The sequence below is a fragment of the Sminthopsis crassicaudata genome, chromosome 3, assembly GCF_048593235.1.
Source record: "Sminthopsis crassicaudata isolate SCR6 chromosome 3, ASM4859323v1, whole genome shotgun sequence".
NCBI classification, from domain to species: domain Eukaryota; kingdom Metazoa; phylum Chordata; class Mammalia; order Dasyuromorphia; family Dasyuridae; genus Sminthopsis; species Sminthopsis crassicaudata.
The window spans coordinates 632,162,499-632,178,986 of record NC_133619.1 but is presented as its reverse complement, the minus strand read 5'-3'; the positions used below and the strand labels follow the sequence as shown (position 1 = coordinate 632,178,986).

General features: G+C 38.6%; 1 protein-coding gene across 1 annotated transcript in view; it reads right to left on the bottom strand.

The window, feature by feature from the left end:
- Positions 1-1,024: 1,024 nt before the first annotated feature.
- Positions 1,025-16,488, bottom strand: part of LOC141560000 (tumor necrosis factor receptor superfamily member 14-like) — a 29,457-nt gene continuing 13,993 nt past the window's right edge. The window contains exons 2-5 of the mRNA XM_074297642.1: positions 14,555-14,680; positions 10,322-10,477; positions 5,650-5,722; positions 1,025-1,553 (exon numbers count right to left, since the gene is read on the bottom strand). Coding sequence (XP_074153743.1) covers positions 1,415-1,553; positions 5,650-5,722; positions 10,322-10,477; positions 14,555-14,680 — 494 coding nt within the window. The 3' untranslated portion in view covers positions 1,025-1,414. The remainder of the gene's footprint in view (positions 1,554-5,649; positions 5,723-10,321; positions 10,478-14,554; positions 14,681-16,488) is intronic.

Sequence of the window (16,488 nt, the reverse complement as noted above, 5' to 3'; positions counted from 1 at the left end):
TATTTGAGATGACTTGATATGTGTCACATATATTTAAATGCCTAGCTCTTGGCATAAGTGCTTAATAAATGCTTTATGTATTTATAATCTATCTATTCTTCTATCTAGCCACCTGTCCATCATCTATATTTTACCTGTCATTTTTCTTTCATTCATCTATCTAACCATATTCCCATCCCTCTTTTCATTCAACAATCTTTTCAGATATCATTTCTTTGTCATCTATCTATCCATCCATCTATCTTTTTTGTTTATTTTTTTTCTGTTACATTTTAAGTTTCAACTTGTCTCCTTCCCTCCTTCCAATCCTATACTAGGGGACACCATTTGATGCAGATTTTTAAATGTATGTAAAACTATACTATGTGTACTTCCATTTTTCAGTTCTTTCTCTGAAGATAGATAATATCTTCCTTTCTAGATTCTTTGTAGTTGATTTGAATCTTTATAACTCTGTATAACTAGGTCGTTCAATTATTCTTTGAACAAAGTCACTATTACTACATACAACATTCTCTTGGTTCTTCTCACTTCACTTTTCATTATTTTATTTGTCTATCCATGTTTTTCTAAAATTAATTAGTTCATCATTTCTTGCAATACAGTAGGATTCCATCACAATCATATATCACAACTTGTTCAACCATTCCCCACTTGATGGGCATCCCCTCAATTTCTAGTTTTTTGACACCACAAAGAGATCTGCTACAAATATTTTAGCACATACAGGTTCTTTTCCTTTTCTTCAGGATCACTAGGGGAAACAGACCTACTTGTGGTATTTCTGGGTCAAATCATTCTATCTATCTAGCCATCTATCCAGCATCTATCATTCTTTAAATCGTCCATCTTTCTATAGAGAATGTTTTCATTTCTCCCCCTCTCTCCCCATCTCTCTCTTATTTATCTTCTATCCCCCAACCATCTATTTATCTACTTATCTATCTACCTCTTCTGACAATCATGACTTCACTTTGGGGAAAGGAAGATTTTCCTAGTTGACTTCACAAACTTGTGATGATAAGAAATCTCATTTAGATTGGCTTTCTGTGAATTTGACAGGTTAGTGATTAATAGTAGAAATATAACTAGGAATTTCTGTGTCTGGGGGCAAGAACCCCAAACTGAACCTAAATTAAATCCACTTTCAGTTAAGTGGAGAAGTGGCAGGGACAAGATAGAAGGATGGGAACAGGGAAAGTTCTCTCTGCCTTCCACCTGACATTTCCCTAAGTTGCACTGAATGAATGTATGATTTAAATATGAGATTTGTGGTTGCTACAATGGTAAAGGATTCCTATTCTGGTCAGAGCCACTAAATTCACTGCCCTGGGGCAAAGTTCCCACTGCTCTATCTTCTTTGTGTTTCTGCTTACCTCCTTCTTGGGTATTTTTTCCATCTAGACAATAGTTTTCACACCAAAATTAAAGTAATTATAATGATAGTGGGAATGATGACAAAGTATCTCTTTTGATGGTGACTGTCCTGTGAGCACCGTGCATCAGTGATGGCAGTGCCTGGCCTTTCTTCATACAGACCCTGGGCAGTACAACTAGGAAGACAGATGAGGACAAGTGTCACTGAACATGAATTCATTCCCATCATCCCACCATGAGTAAATGAGAAAGAGAGGCAGAGTATCCCAAACAGAGGGAGAGAAGTAGATGAAGACAGATGCAGACCCCCCCCCCTTCCCAAATGTGTTATATATACCAAAAACTTCAGAGGGAGGGCACCCACGCTGGAATGGCTAGAAAGACAGTGTGTCCAGAGTCAAGATTTAGACAAATTAGAATTATGAAACCATGTTTCTTTTGTTGGCTTATTTTGGGGGTAAGAACTGCAATTTTATCCGTGTGGTAGATTCCCTGCTATAGAAATGCTTTCCTCTGATGCAGGAATTGTCAGGAATTGAGAGCCTTAGATTGTTAGCCAGGGCACTGAGAAGGTGTGACATGTTTCTGAAACAAAGTCTTTAATGTTTAAGAAACAATGCTGGGCATCCTGATCCCATGGAGAGTCCTGTATATCTCACTGCCTAGCCTAACAGTAAGATAGAAATTACTGAGACTGTGCAATCAATGTTTTACAGTTGGACTAAAAAAATCAATTCAAGATTATAGAAGCTGTGATTTCTAGATCTGGAGACACCAATGGACATAACACTGGACCTAGAAGTTTAAGTGGCAGTTCAAATCAATTTGATTCAGACATTTTCAAATATAGAACCTTGAGCACTTAATCCCTGCTTGCCTCAGTTTTCTCATCTGTAGAATATGGATAATAGCACTGAGTTCCTAGTGGAGCATCAGATGAGACAATACCTAGACAGTGCTATATAATGGCTAGTCTTATTGCTATTGTAACTCCTGTCCCAGTGACCACTGGTATAAAATGCTCTTCTTATTGGTCGCTATGGATGATGTCCCTGTGGACATCAGCTGGGCAGAGCTGGGGAAAAACTCCATCTTGATCAGTCCTTTTTAGGAGTCTTCAACCTTCAAGGTTTGCTTCTGGCATAGAGCTTCAAGCGGGAGGATGGAAGAGGCCAACCCCATTTCAAATTCTTGGAGGAAAAACCTCTGGAAAGACATGGAAGGGACCAGCAGCCTCCATAGTATTCTCCTCCCCAGCTTGCTACATTTTCTCTTTCAGGAGCTCTAAAATTTTCTCTTGGTTAGGTTATCTCACTGCTGGTGGGAAACCTCTTTCCTTTGTATTATCTGGTATATATCCTCCAATGTATTTCTTTTCTGATATCTCTTTTGCCACACTTTAAATAAGTGAGCTTCTTTGTTTTTTATCATATATGTTCATTGTGAGAAAGAAATAGAGTGGTAATAAATAAGAAGCTTTGAATAGAAAGCTTGGGGTTTCCATTCCTTGTCCAAAATAAAAAGACAAAGTAATCACAAATTAGATTGAACCTGGTGATATCTTTCAGAGTAAAAATATTTAAAAGGATAGTTATAATTCTAGCCTGGAACCCCATTTCTCTGAGAAAAACAAAGTGGTCTCAGTCCCTGACTTCCTGCTTCTGCTCTGGAAGATAATTAAAGTCTTCCTTGGTAAAGGGCAAGTGGGAAAAAGACTGGAGATATCTCACCTTTCTCCTTTTGAATCACACAGCAGCCCACACCATAGGCATGCCTTAGCCATATGGAGAGGTTTCTTAATTTCTCTCTCTCTGTGTGTGTCTGTCTCTCTATTTCTCTATCTCTTCCTACTTCCCTCCTTTCCTCCTTCCCTCTCTCCCTCCCTTACCCCACCTCTGTCTGTCTTTTGGTCTCTCTCTGCCCCCCCCCCACTTCTTTATCCCTCTCTTTCTCTACTTGGGGTCTCTAAAACTATTATAATATCATTACTATTAGGGTTTTCCTTCCCATTAAAGAAGGACAAAGTGTTCAGAAGTTAGTTTGAACTGAATCATATCCTCCAAACTAATAATATTTAAGGGAGTAGAGTCATTATTCTAATGTGCTACCTTTTCCTCTGATGTTGCTTTCAACAATAATTATTGTTTTTATTTAATTATTAATAAATAATAATTATTGTTGTTTAGTCATTTCAGTCCTGTCCAACTTTTTGAGGCCCCATTTAGGGTTTTTTTTTTTTTTTGTCAAAAAAGTTGGAGGGGTTTGTTATTTCCTTCTTCACTAATTTTATAGATGAGGAAACTGAGGTAAACAGGATGAATGACTTGCCAAGATCACAAAGCAAGTGTCAGAGGCCAGATTCAAACTGAGGAAATGAGTCTTTCTGACTCCATACATGACATTCTATCTACTGTGCCACCAGTTTACCCATTTATCGTTATCATTTATAATGTTAGAGCTAGGTTCCTAGAGGTCCTCCGGAAGGGCCTTGGCCCAACCCTGAGAGCCACCATGAGGATCTGTCTTTGAGTCTGTCTTTTCCTTCTGTCTTAGTCCTTAAATTTTCTACTATAATTACATCATTCCATCATACTGAATAGGTTTTAACTTGTAGAACCATGACATCAGCATGCTAAGTACTAAGCACATGTAAATTAGATAAGCATTGTCTCTTCAATTCCACTGAGTTAACACCTTGTTTCAAGTATGCTTCTCCAGAGTTCCTGCCCTCTACAATCATTATTATTATTATTGAAAGGGACAGCAGAAGCCACCTACTTCAACCCTGTAATTATAAAGATGAGGAAACTGATGTCCAAAGAATGAGAGGGATTTATCCCTGGTCATACAGGAAACAAATGTCAGAGGCAGGATCTGAATCCAGCTCTTGGGGCTCCAGAGTCAGGGTCCTTTCCACTCTCCCAGACCACTGTCCTGGGAAGGACTAAATGGGACTAGGTAACAGTCTATCTGAAAAGGGCTTGGAGCAGGAGCACACTGAGCACCTCTGGTAAGTTGACAATGCTATTGGAAAACCAGCCATGGCAGTTCAGCTTTAGACTACATGATGGCTTTAGGATAAAGGAAATCCAGGAGCAGCTAGGTGGAGCAGTGGATAGAGAATCAGCCCTGAAGTCAGGAGGACCTGAGTTCAAATCTGACCTCAAACACTGTGTGACCCTGGGCTAGTCACTTAACCCCAATTGCCTCAAAAAACAAAGGAATAAAGGAAATGCTGTGATACTGTCCCATGAATACTATGCTGGTTGGCTTAGAAATGAAGAGTTCACGTCCCTTGATTAGCGAAGAACTTCCACAAGAGGGCGCTTGAAGGCTCATAGATTGTGAGCTAGAAGTGACGTCAGGAGATCCTTTGCTCCAGTCCCTTACTTATAGATGAGGAAAAACCTCCATAGAAAGTTCAAACTAATGATAACAATAGTTAGTATTTATGTAGCGACTCCCATGGGCCAGCACTTTTAAAATAACATCTCACTGGCCCACCACAGGTGGGAGCATCCATGCTATTGAAACCCAGATTCTCTAGACTCCAAAGCCCTCTCCATGGTCCTGGGGCAGTCAGGGCAACAAACCATGCATGGGAGGAGCTGCTGAAGGACGTCCTGGAGAGGCCAAAAGGGTGTACCAAGTACTTAAAGAATTGGTAAGTAGGAGAGAAGCAAACTCACTCATCTTGGCCACAAAGGGTAGAACCTGGAGTGATGGAGAGAATATACAGAGAAGCAAATTATAGTTCAGTTTCAGGCAAAAAGTTCGGAGGCTGTCCAAGAGAAGGAAGACAAGAAGGAAGTACAGACAAGCAGAACAGCATTGAAAACTACATATTGAATTTCTTTTAAGCCTGAAAATACATGCAAGCTATATAGAAGAGAGGTTCATAGTGTCCCATAAATTTGGAGGAATCAGCATGAACCCTAAGGCAATTGTTAAATTTTCAGGGTGAGCACACAGGCCTCAGAAATGGGCAAATTCTACAAATTAGGACTTGATTTCTTATTTTGTTGCATGACTAGACAACAAAATGCTGATGATGCAGAATAAACTTAAAGTATGTCCAGTGTATATTTATTTCCCAGAAATCCAGTTGTTACTTACCTGCACACCCCCGTGGATATTTTTGAATTTTATTTTCTGTTCTATTCTGTTTATGGAAACTTTTACTTTATTTGGAATTCATTAAATTCACAATTTGTGTTCAGATTATTATAAATGAATAAGACCACCAAGTCCCAGAGAACATGAACAACCTACTTAGTCCATGGCAAACATCGGTCCAGGGTCCCCGGCTGGCACTTTTCACACATGGTGTTGTTTCTCTCTGTGCCTGAAAGAGAAGGAGGCATGGAATATGTAATGCTTAGCATTATAATAGGAACAAAGCATGTTTGTTAGAATAGTGTCCCTGGTGTAGTGTAGTCCTTTCCCTGGAAGCTCTGTGTCAGAACAAAGAGTATTGAGGACAATTCTAAGAAACACCCCCCCGGGGTTAAGTGGAAAAAATTTGTTATTTTTTAAAAATATATTTTGTTTTTGTATCATCTATATTACCCAACATTTCTTTGGTGTAACAACCAACTCTTTAGAGAAAAAAAAAAAAAAAAAAAAAGAAAGAAAGAAAAGAAAATGGCACATTTTAATGTCTTTTATGTTTAGCCAACATTATTAAAAATTTCTCCACCACTTTCCAAAATTAAGCAGCTAACAAAATAATACATTAAACTCTGATTTATCCTGTTTCATTATGCTCACGTTGAAAATTTAACAATCAGCTCTTGCGAGACAAATTCTGACTGATTCTACCATGCCTCTGATGACCTTATCTTCTACAGTGAGTCATCTTTTATAATATATAATCTTTAAAAAAAAAAAAAAAAGTTCCATGAACTAAGCAAAAAAATCAAAGAAAAGGTAACATTATTTGTAGTGTTCCAAACCTATAACCCCCCACTTCTTTGCAGAAGCTGGAGATTGAAGAGGAGTTAGACTTGCAGTGGTCCTCAAACTTTTTAAATAGGGGGCCAGTTCCCTGTCCTCAGACTGTGGGAGGGTGGACTATAGTAAAAACAAAAGCTCACACTCTGTCTCCACTCCTCAGCCCATTTGCCATAACTCGGCCGGCCGCATAAACATCCTTAGTGGACTGCATGTGGCTCGCGGGCTGTAGTTTGAGAACCCCTGAGTTAGAGTATTGAAGTGTCTCAGTGGATAAAGAACTGGGTTTGGAATCAAGAAGATTTTAGTTCAATCTGGGCAAGTTACTTGACCTCTACTTGCCTGTTTCTGCTACTCTAAAAGAGGGATGATGATAGCATCTACATTCCAGGTAACATGTGTAAATCTGGCACATAGTCAATGCTTGTTTATTTATTGTTATTTTACTATCTGTAAGCATACAAATAACTTTGTCTACTTCCAGGACCCTGACTTTAGAGGAAGAAGCGACCTTAGAGATTATGGGGTCCAACTGTCTCATTTGACAGAAGAGAAAACTGAGACCAAAAGGGCAAGTAAGTGATTTACTTGGCCACATCGGTTGCTCCATCAATACTTGAAAGATCTTCAGTTTGGGCAGCTTGCTCCCTCTCTGCACAAATGCAGATTGTCATTTCCTAGAGTTATGTGTGAAACATCCATCCTTTGAAGCCTCTAAAAGACTGAGTTCCTCTGTATTTAACTAGGCTGACCTCCAGAAAGACAGAGCCTTGGTCCTATTTTAGAAGTCTCCAACTAAGTATTAATTGCTGGAAATTGAACTCTTTGTGTATCCCCTTCAGGAACCAGGGATATATCATAAACTAATAAGTGGAGCAGTGAGGAAATTGCCAATCAGATCTAGGGACAGCTAAAGAGTTTATGGCCAAACAACAAAGAGGGATGATCAAAAAAGATAAAATGGTTAGTGTTTATTGTATAAAATTTAAAAGGTTTTGCACAAACAAAGCCAATGCAGGTAAAATTAGAGGGGAAGATGAAAGGAAAACTTACCTATGGATTTTAGTTCTTAGTAAAATTTTATTATATATAGTATGTTTTTCAGACATTTTGGAGACTGTCCTACATATGTTAGATTACAGGTAGTGTGTTTTACGTTTGCATAAATCATGTCTGCATTTCCTTCAACTGCAATAAACTGTAACTTGGTTGCTACACGGTGTGTGTGTGTGCACGCACACACATGTGTATGTGTGAAAATGTGGATTTTTTGGACTACTACACAATAGGATATTTTACATCAGAAATACTGTGAATAAGAAGTTGCTGAATGGTTATTCCTAGCAGTAGACACTAAATAGAGTTGCAGAATATAACCTTCCTGCTTCCCCTTATTAGGGTTTGAGTTTTTGATGAAGTATGAGACATCCAATCAAGTCTTTAAGTCTTGCATATGGAAATGTCAAGTTTTAAAGACTATGTTGTAATTTGCTTTTTAAGTGCTGAAGTAAGAAATTATGATATGCTCAAGTGGAATAATATATCTATAAAGATATATTTCACCTTTACTATTTGTAGGCAGTAATATGTAAAGCATAACATTTTTCTTTTTTACTTATTTTTATTAACGCTTTTTATTTTCAAAACATATGCATGGTAATTTGCAACACTAACCCTTGCATAGCCTTGTGTTTCAAATTTTCTCCACCTTCACCCCCAACCCCCCCTCAGACGGCAAGCAATTCAATATATGTCATACATGTTAAAATATATGTTAAATGCAATATATGTAAACATATTTAAACCATTCTCTTGCTGCACAAGAAAAATCAGATCAAAAAGGAAAGAAAATGAGTAAGAAAACAAATTGCAAGTGAACAATAACAAAAAATTATGAGAATATTATATTGTGGTCCCCACTCAGTTCCCACAGTCTTCTCTCTGGGTGTAGAGGTTCTCTTCTTCACAAGGGCATTGGAACTGGCCTGATTCATCTCATTGTTGAAGAACCAAATCCATCATAATTGATCACATAATCTTGTTGCTGCTGTGTACAATGTTCTCTTGGTTCTGCTCACTTCACTTAGCACCAGTCATGTAAGTCTCTCCAGGCCTCTCTAAAATAATCCTGCTGATTGTTTCTTATAGAACAATAATATTCCATACCATTCATATACTGTAACTTTAGCCATTCTTCACCTGATGGGCATCCACTCAGTTTCTGCTTTCTTGACACTATGAAAAGGGCTGCCACAAATAATTTTGCACATGTGGATCCCTTTTCCTCCTTTAAGATCTCTTTCAGATATAAGCCCAGTAGAAAAACTGCTGGATCAAAAAGTATGCACAGTTTGATAACTTTTTGAGCATAGTTCCAAATTGCTCTCCAGAATGGTTGAATCAGTTCATAGTTATACCAACAATGTCCCAGTTTTCCTGCATCCCCTCCAACATTCATCATTACCTTTTCCTGTCATCTTAGCCAATCTGAGAGGTGTGTCGTGGTATCTGAGAGTTGTCTTGATTTGTATTTATCTGATCAATAGTGATTTAGATAACCTTTTTCATGTGATTAGAAATGGTTTTCTTTATCTGAAAATTGTCTGCCCATATCCTTTGACCATTTATCAATTGAAGAATGGCACATCAAATGTATTTTTAAAAAAGACTATGAGAGATATTGTATGAAAATGGTCTTTCCATAAAATTTTGATTAAAAAATAAAATGAGAGGAGAAGCAGATAACTAGGGAAGGGAGCATGGAAAATTTTTCTGATAAAAGTCTCATTTTCATTTTATATATAAATCTACATTGTACATTATATGACATGCATATATAAATAATTATGTATATACATCATGTATATATGTATTATCTGCATTATATATAATTTACATTCAAATGTGTAAGAACAAGAGCCATTTTCCAAATGATAGCAGTTTTCAAGGAAGAAATCTAAATTATCAATAGCCATGCTTTTGAAATGCTCTTAATCTTTAATAATTGGAGAAATACAAGTTAAAGTAACTCTGAGGTTTTATCTTACACCCCATCAGATCAACATGGCTGACAAAAAAAGGAAAATAGCAAATGATGGAGGAACTGTGAAAGAAACAGATATATTGATGTACTGTTGGTGGAGCTGTGACTTGGTCTGGGTATTTTAAAACATAATTTGGAACTATATCCCCAAAGTTACTAAGCTGTACAACCCTTTTGACTTACTGATAGTACTTCTGATCCTATATTCCCAAAGAGTTCAGAGAAAGAGTAAAAGAACCAATATATACACAAATATTTATGACCTACATTTTTTTTTCTGTAAACTTTGAAAACTGAAGATATACTCACCAGTCAGGGAATGGTTGAATAAATTGTGATACATGGATTTAAAGGAATACTATTGTAACATCAGAAATGATAAAGGGGATGATTTCTGTGAAACATGGGAAAACTTGTATGAACTGCTGTGAGAGAAGTGAGCAGAGCTAGGGGAACAACTACACTGTAGCAACAAACTTGTAAAGACAACAACTTAGAGAGACTTAAAAACTCAAATCAATGGAATAACCAACTATAATTCCAAAGATCTCATACTGACACATGCTACTCATCTCCTAACAAAGAAGTGATGGACACAAGGTGCTGAAAGAGACATATATGCTCTTTGGACATGGTCAATGAATGAATGTGCTTTGTTTGACTACCTGGTCAAACCTCAGAGACCTCAGAGCTCTTCTATCCCCTGTATTATCCCCTTTTCCTATAGACAAAAAAACCAAGGAGCAGAGAAGTCAAGGATCACATCACATGAACTGTAGGTACAAAGATTAGTTTTGACTCCTAATCCTCTCACACTAGATCCAAGCAACGTTCCATTGTATTACGGTTCTAGGAAGGCAGCCAGAACTGAGGGAAGGCTGGGAATTTCTCAGGCTGCCATAGCAATAGTCCTGGTTCCCTGCATGGATGGTGACAGAGCAGGCTCACCTTTAGCCTCTATATATTGGCCAGGCCTGCAAACTCGATGAGGCACACACAGCTCACAGTCATCATCTTTCATATCAGTGCAAAAGTAACCTGGAGAACAGCCACACACAGTGTTGGAGGTAGAGGAACATTCCCTTCTGGTCACCAAACCGAGCTCTGAAAGAAAGACCAAAGGGAAGAAAGAGACATTAGGTCAGTCAATTACCATTTATTCAAGACCTACTATGTTCCAGGCAGCCATTAAAAAGAAAGGTAAAAGATAATCCCTGCTGTGAAGGAGATCACAGTCTAATGCACACAAACCATCTGTAGAAACAATTGGAGATGGTCAAGAGAAATAATGCCCTAGACTTCAGAAGGAAAGAGATTTATCTCTTGCAAAGCTGGGCTTTTAGCTAACATTTTAAGGAAGATAAGAAATACAGAAGGTGGAGGTGTGTATAGAGCCATGAGGAAAAATGCTCAACTGAGAAAACTACAGAGTTCATTGTCCCTGGATCACAGAGTGTATGCAAAATAGGGGAGGATATAAGGTGCAATAGGATTGTAGGAGTAGTAAGGAGCTAGGTTATGGATACCTTTACAAATTTCAGTTTTACTCCTAGAAGTGAGAGGGAGCCATTGAAGTTTATTGAGTCAAATGGTGACATATTTGGACCTCTGCTTTAGGAACATCATTTTGGCAGCTGAATGGAGGATAAATTGGAGTAGGGAGAGACTGGAGACAGGCAAACACCCTCACAGCATTTACTGCAACACTCTAGGTTTAAGGTAAAGAGGGTCTGCTGTGTCAGAGGAGAGAAAGGGGTATATTCAAGAAATACTACAAAAGGTGAAATCCACCTTGTAGGTCTTTGTAAGTCCATGAGAGAACTGAAGAAGGAAGGACCTGCTGTGGTTAGCTACAGGGTGACATGGGCTGAAGATATTTGGGACCAGTCATTTACCCTTCTGTGAGCAGGAGGCTGGCTCCCTTTCTACAGATTCACATGTCTTTGGGTTGCATGTTCAACTATACCAAACCATCAGGGTTCTTCATACTCTCAGGCAAGTCTAACAGACTCTGCAGGACATTTTCCTGATGCAGCCATTAAGGTCCAATTGGGAAAAGGACTTTCTCAAGGTCACACAGAATCATTGAGAAGTGTCAAAAAGTAAGGAGGAGGGGGAAGGGAAGAAGCATTCATTTAGTGCTTATCCCTCAATGAACCAGGCACTGTGCTATATAACAACCCTGAGAGGCAGATGCTGCTCCTGGCCTCCCATTTAACAGTTGAGGCAGACTAAAAGCAAGCAGTGCCCAAGGTTGTAAGTGACTGAGGTCACATTTGAACTCAAGTCTTGCTGACTCAGATCCAGCATTCTATGCACTGTACCAGCAGCTACTAGTGCCCAAATCTCCCAGCCAAATGCAGAGAGAAGACATTTAGAGGCTGATGGAACCTGACTTGTCATTACATTGAACCCTCTCATTTTAAACATGAGTAAATGGAAGCCCAGAGAGATAAATTACTTTTCCCTGATTTCCCTCAATGCTAGTCCTTTCCTTCTAAGATAATTTCTAATTCATTATTCTGCCTATACCATGTTTGTACAAAGGGCTGTCATGGCGTGTATCCCATTATGTTCTAAGGTCTTTCTCGGTATCCTCAGCACTTAACCCAGAGCTTAACACATAGTATGTGCTTATTGGATGTTTATTGACTGGCTTGCCCAACATCATACAGATAACAAATGGAAGAGCTAAGTTTTGAGCCCAGCATCTCTAACTTCTGATCTAGGACTCTTCACTATGCATCACCTGGTGGCAATATTGGGGATGAAAACCTTTTCAAGCTCTAAAAATGGATGTGCCTGAGAAAGGAGGAGGGAAAGGTGAAAAGCTCTGAGCAATGAGTTAACTTGCCATCATGGGACCTGAGGTCAAATCCTGGCTCTGCTCTTTAGTTGTGACTTTGGTAAGGTCCCAACTTCACTGGGATCAGTTTCTTCGGTAAAATGAGAGTCTTGGATGAGATGAACTCTCTGAACATTTTCAGCTTTGGGTCTGTTACCTATTTATCCTTCCCATATGGAGCCCAAATTTCAGAATACTCAGGGCTAAAATGGGTGAGAGAGCAGAAAGACCAGCTCTACTACTTAGCATTCCCTTGCCCTCTTTCTATCCCACCCTCCTCCCCCACAAGGATACATATGCCCTTCTCCAACCTGATATAGCACTGACCCATGTGGGATTCAGAGGTAAAATGGGGTAGGACCAAGGGGAGGAGATTCTTTGTTCTTGAAAAGCATCCTCCTATTACTATGGGTGAAAATCCATCTTTAAAATTATTCATTCAATGGATGCCCATCCATTGGAGAATGGTTGGATAAATTATGGTATATGAAGGTTATGGAACATTATTGCTCTGTAAGAAATGACCAGCAGGATGAAGACAGAGAGGCTTGGAGAGACTTACATTAACTGATGCTGAGTGAAATGAATAGAACCAGAAGATCACTATACACCTCAATGCTGTATGAAGATGTATTCTGATGGAAGTGGAAATCTTCAACATAAAGAAGATCCAACTCACTTCCAGCTGATCCATGATGGACAGAAACAGCTACACCCAGAGAAGGAACACTGGGAAGTGAATGTAAATTGTTAGAACTACAGTCTATCTACCCAGCTTACTTATACCTTCTGAATGTAATACTTAACGTGCAACAAGAAAATTGGATTTACACACATATATTGTATCTAGGTTATACTGTAACACATTTAATATGTATGGGATTGTCTGTCATCTAGGGGAGGGAGGGGAAAATTTGGAAAAATGAATACAAGGGATAATGTTATAAAAAACAAACAAACTACTCATGCATATATACTGTCAAAAAATTTTATAATTATAAAATTTTTAAAATGAATTGAAAAAAAAATAAAAATTCATTCAAAACCCTAAGACAGGGAAATATTGCCAGTGATTCACAGTCTAATATGAATTAATTCCTTAACACAATATCTCCCTGGAAGAACATAAGGGAATGATCAGAAGAGATGCAGAAGTAATTTGAAATGCTAGAACACTGATATGGAAGATGAGCCCAGCTGGGAGTTACAGGAGAGATTTTGGGCCATAAGTAGGAAACACAGATCTTGAAATAACCCTCCTACTCCTGCAGCTAGAGATGAGGAAAGTGTAGACATGTATATTTACAGAGCTGGGCGGGCTCTAGTGCCTAGCTCAGCCTTTTTGACAAGTTCCTGAGGGCCAGCTCTGCTGATAAGCTTCTTCAAAATGCTAGACATTTTAAGCATTCTCTTCTGAGGTTTATTCCAATTTGGATGTTCCAGGATTATGTGACAGAGTGTGAATAAATTACCTTGTGTTTCCTTAGTGTGAAATACCATGCTCTAAGAACCAGGAGATCATTGCTCATGGCAACATCAATATTATATGACAATCAATTTTGATGAATAGGACTCTTTCCAACAAAGAGATGACTGATGCCAGTTCCAATGATCTTGTGATGAAGAGAGCCATCTGCCCCCAAAGAGAGGACTGTGGGAACTGAGGATGGTTCCCAACACAACATTCTCACTCTTTTTGTTGTTGTTCACTTACATTTTGTTTTCTTACTCATTTTCTTTCCTTTTTGATCTGATTTTTCTAATGCAGCAAGATAATTGCATAATTATGTTTACATATTTTGGATTTAATGTATATTTTAACATGTATAACATATATTGAATTATTTGCCATCTAGGGGAGGGGATGGAGGAAAGGAGAGAAAATATGAAATACAATGCTATGTAAGGGTCAATGTCGAAAAATTATCCATCCTTATGTTTTGAAAATAAAAAGCTTTATTTAAAAAACAAAACAAAACAAAAATAAACTATGCTCTAGGATCCTAGGAAGCAGTCTAAGCCTGTCATGGTATAGATGTGCAAACTGATGTCTAAAGAATGAACATGACTTATCCAAGTCCACAGAAGGAAAAGCCTGGAATGGAACCATTCTCTCCCAACTACTAGCAAAGCATTCTCACTGCCTCTTTTCCTGGTCTACAGCACTGGGTCATAGACATCCCTCTTATCCCATCTTGCCTGGTAAATCCAAGATTTTTAACTTCCCCAGAACCCAGTTCTCCCTTTCCCAGGAAAGCTACAGTACCTACCATAGGACCAACTCTGGGTTAGATCCAGGTCCTAGTTGATCTTAAGGCCCCTGAAAAATTTCTTACCAGGGTTGCAGACTTTACATAACAGACACTTGTTCAGGACATGCTTGTGTGTAGTGTAGGTCCCAGGATCACAAGGAACACATCTGGTGCCTCTCGTTATGTTACATGGCCCGACACGCCTGTAACCTAAAGATAACAAAAAGGCAGCATCAAGAACAAGGCACAAGACACCTCCTTGTAGAAGCCACTGCTTTCCAATCTCATTTCCCCTTAATAACACCATATGAGCACCCTAGAAAATGTTCAAGAAGCTCCCAAGGCTACTTACAAAACTTAGATGGTTTATTATGAAAATTAGGAGGGTGCACATCCATCCCTCAATTTCAACCCAGACTGTCAAAACTGGAAGGGATCTCAAAGACAGAGAGAGAGAGAGAGAGAGAGAGAGAGAGAGAGAGAGAGAGAGAGAGACAGAGAGAGACAGAGAAAGACACACACATAGAGAGACAAAGAGAGAAACAGAGAGAGAAAGGGAGGAGGAGGAAGGAGAGAGACACATCCCCAGAGAGAGGAAATCAGATGAATTTTGAGTGCAGAATAAAAAATAGGTAGTATTTTTCACTTGCTTCTTTTTTTGCAACATGACTAGTATGGAAATGTTTTACATGATTTCATATATATAATAAGTTAATATTGCCTAACATCTTATGGGATGGGGGCAGGACTGAGAGAGAAAAGGTATTTGGAACTCAGAATTTAAAAAATGATGTTAAAAATAAGTAATTTTTTGAAGGGGAGAAACAGAAAAAGACCATATGGAGAAGGTGATGTCTGAGTTATACATTGAAGGAATTTAGGAATAACATAAGAGTAATAGGGAATATTGCAAATTAAAAGGACTTCTGATAATGCAAAAAATGCAGATATTTGGGAATAGCATGCAGTCTAAGGCAGCCAGGTGGTCAATTTGATTGGAATAGGAAAGTGTGAGAAGTTAGATGAAATAACATAGCGAGGTGGTTGCAGTAGATAGAACACCAGGCTTGGATTCATGAGATCAAATCCAGTCTCAGATATTTGTTGCATAAACAGGGAATTTCTGTCTGACTCATAATTAAATAATGGAGAAGATAATAAGGCCTGCATTTTTTATGGCTGCTGAGAGAATACAATAAGTAAGTATCAACTTTCAACAAATTATCAGGGAAAACATTCCTGATATTTTAGAACTAGGGATAAAATAAAAACCATCAATCACCTCCTTAAACAGATCCCAAAATAATAATTCTCAAAATATTATGGTAGAAATGATCCAACCATCTGGAGAGCAATTTAGAATTATGCCAAATGGTATCAAAACTATGCATATCCTTTGGCTTAGCAGTGCCATTACTGAGTTGGTATCTCAAGGAAATAAATCATAAAGGAGGGAAAAAGACCCCATATATGCAAAAATGTGTGTAGCAGTTCTTTTTGTGGCAGTAAAAAAATTGAAAAGTGAGGAGATGCCCAACATTTGAGGAATGGATGAATAAATTGTAGTATATGAAAATAATGGAATATTACTGTTCTGTAAAAAGTGATGAACAGGAGGCGGAGCCAAGATGGCGGAGAAGAAACACACGACTCAGTGAACGTCCTCACTCCCTCACAACCAATTAGATAAATTAAGTCTCAAAATTAGCTCAGGACTGATAGATACCACAAGGACTGGAAGCACGACTTACCAGCTGAAGAGAATCTGGAGTTTCAACAGGAAAGGTCAGTTCTCAGGGGAGGAATAAGAAAGACCAGCACAGACGGTGGGGTAGGGGCACACTGCGCCCATTGCGCTGGGAGGGGCTCTGGGATCAGAGAAGCCACTGAGGTAAAGGAATCTGGCACAGGCTGTTAGCTCTTCTCTGCTAATTATATAGCAGTTCAGAAGAGAAAGCCAAAATATTTTAAAACTCAGATTAGATTTCCCCCCCCCCCACACCCTGGGTGTGACTCGG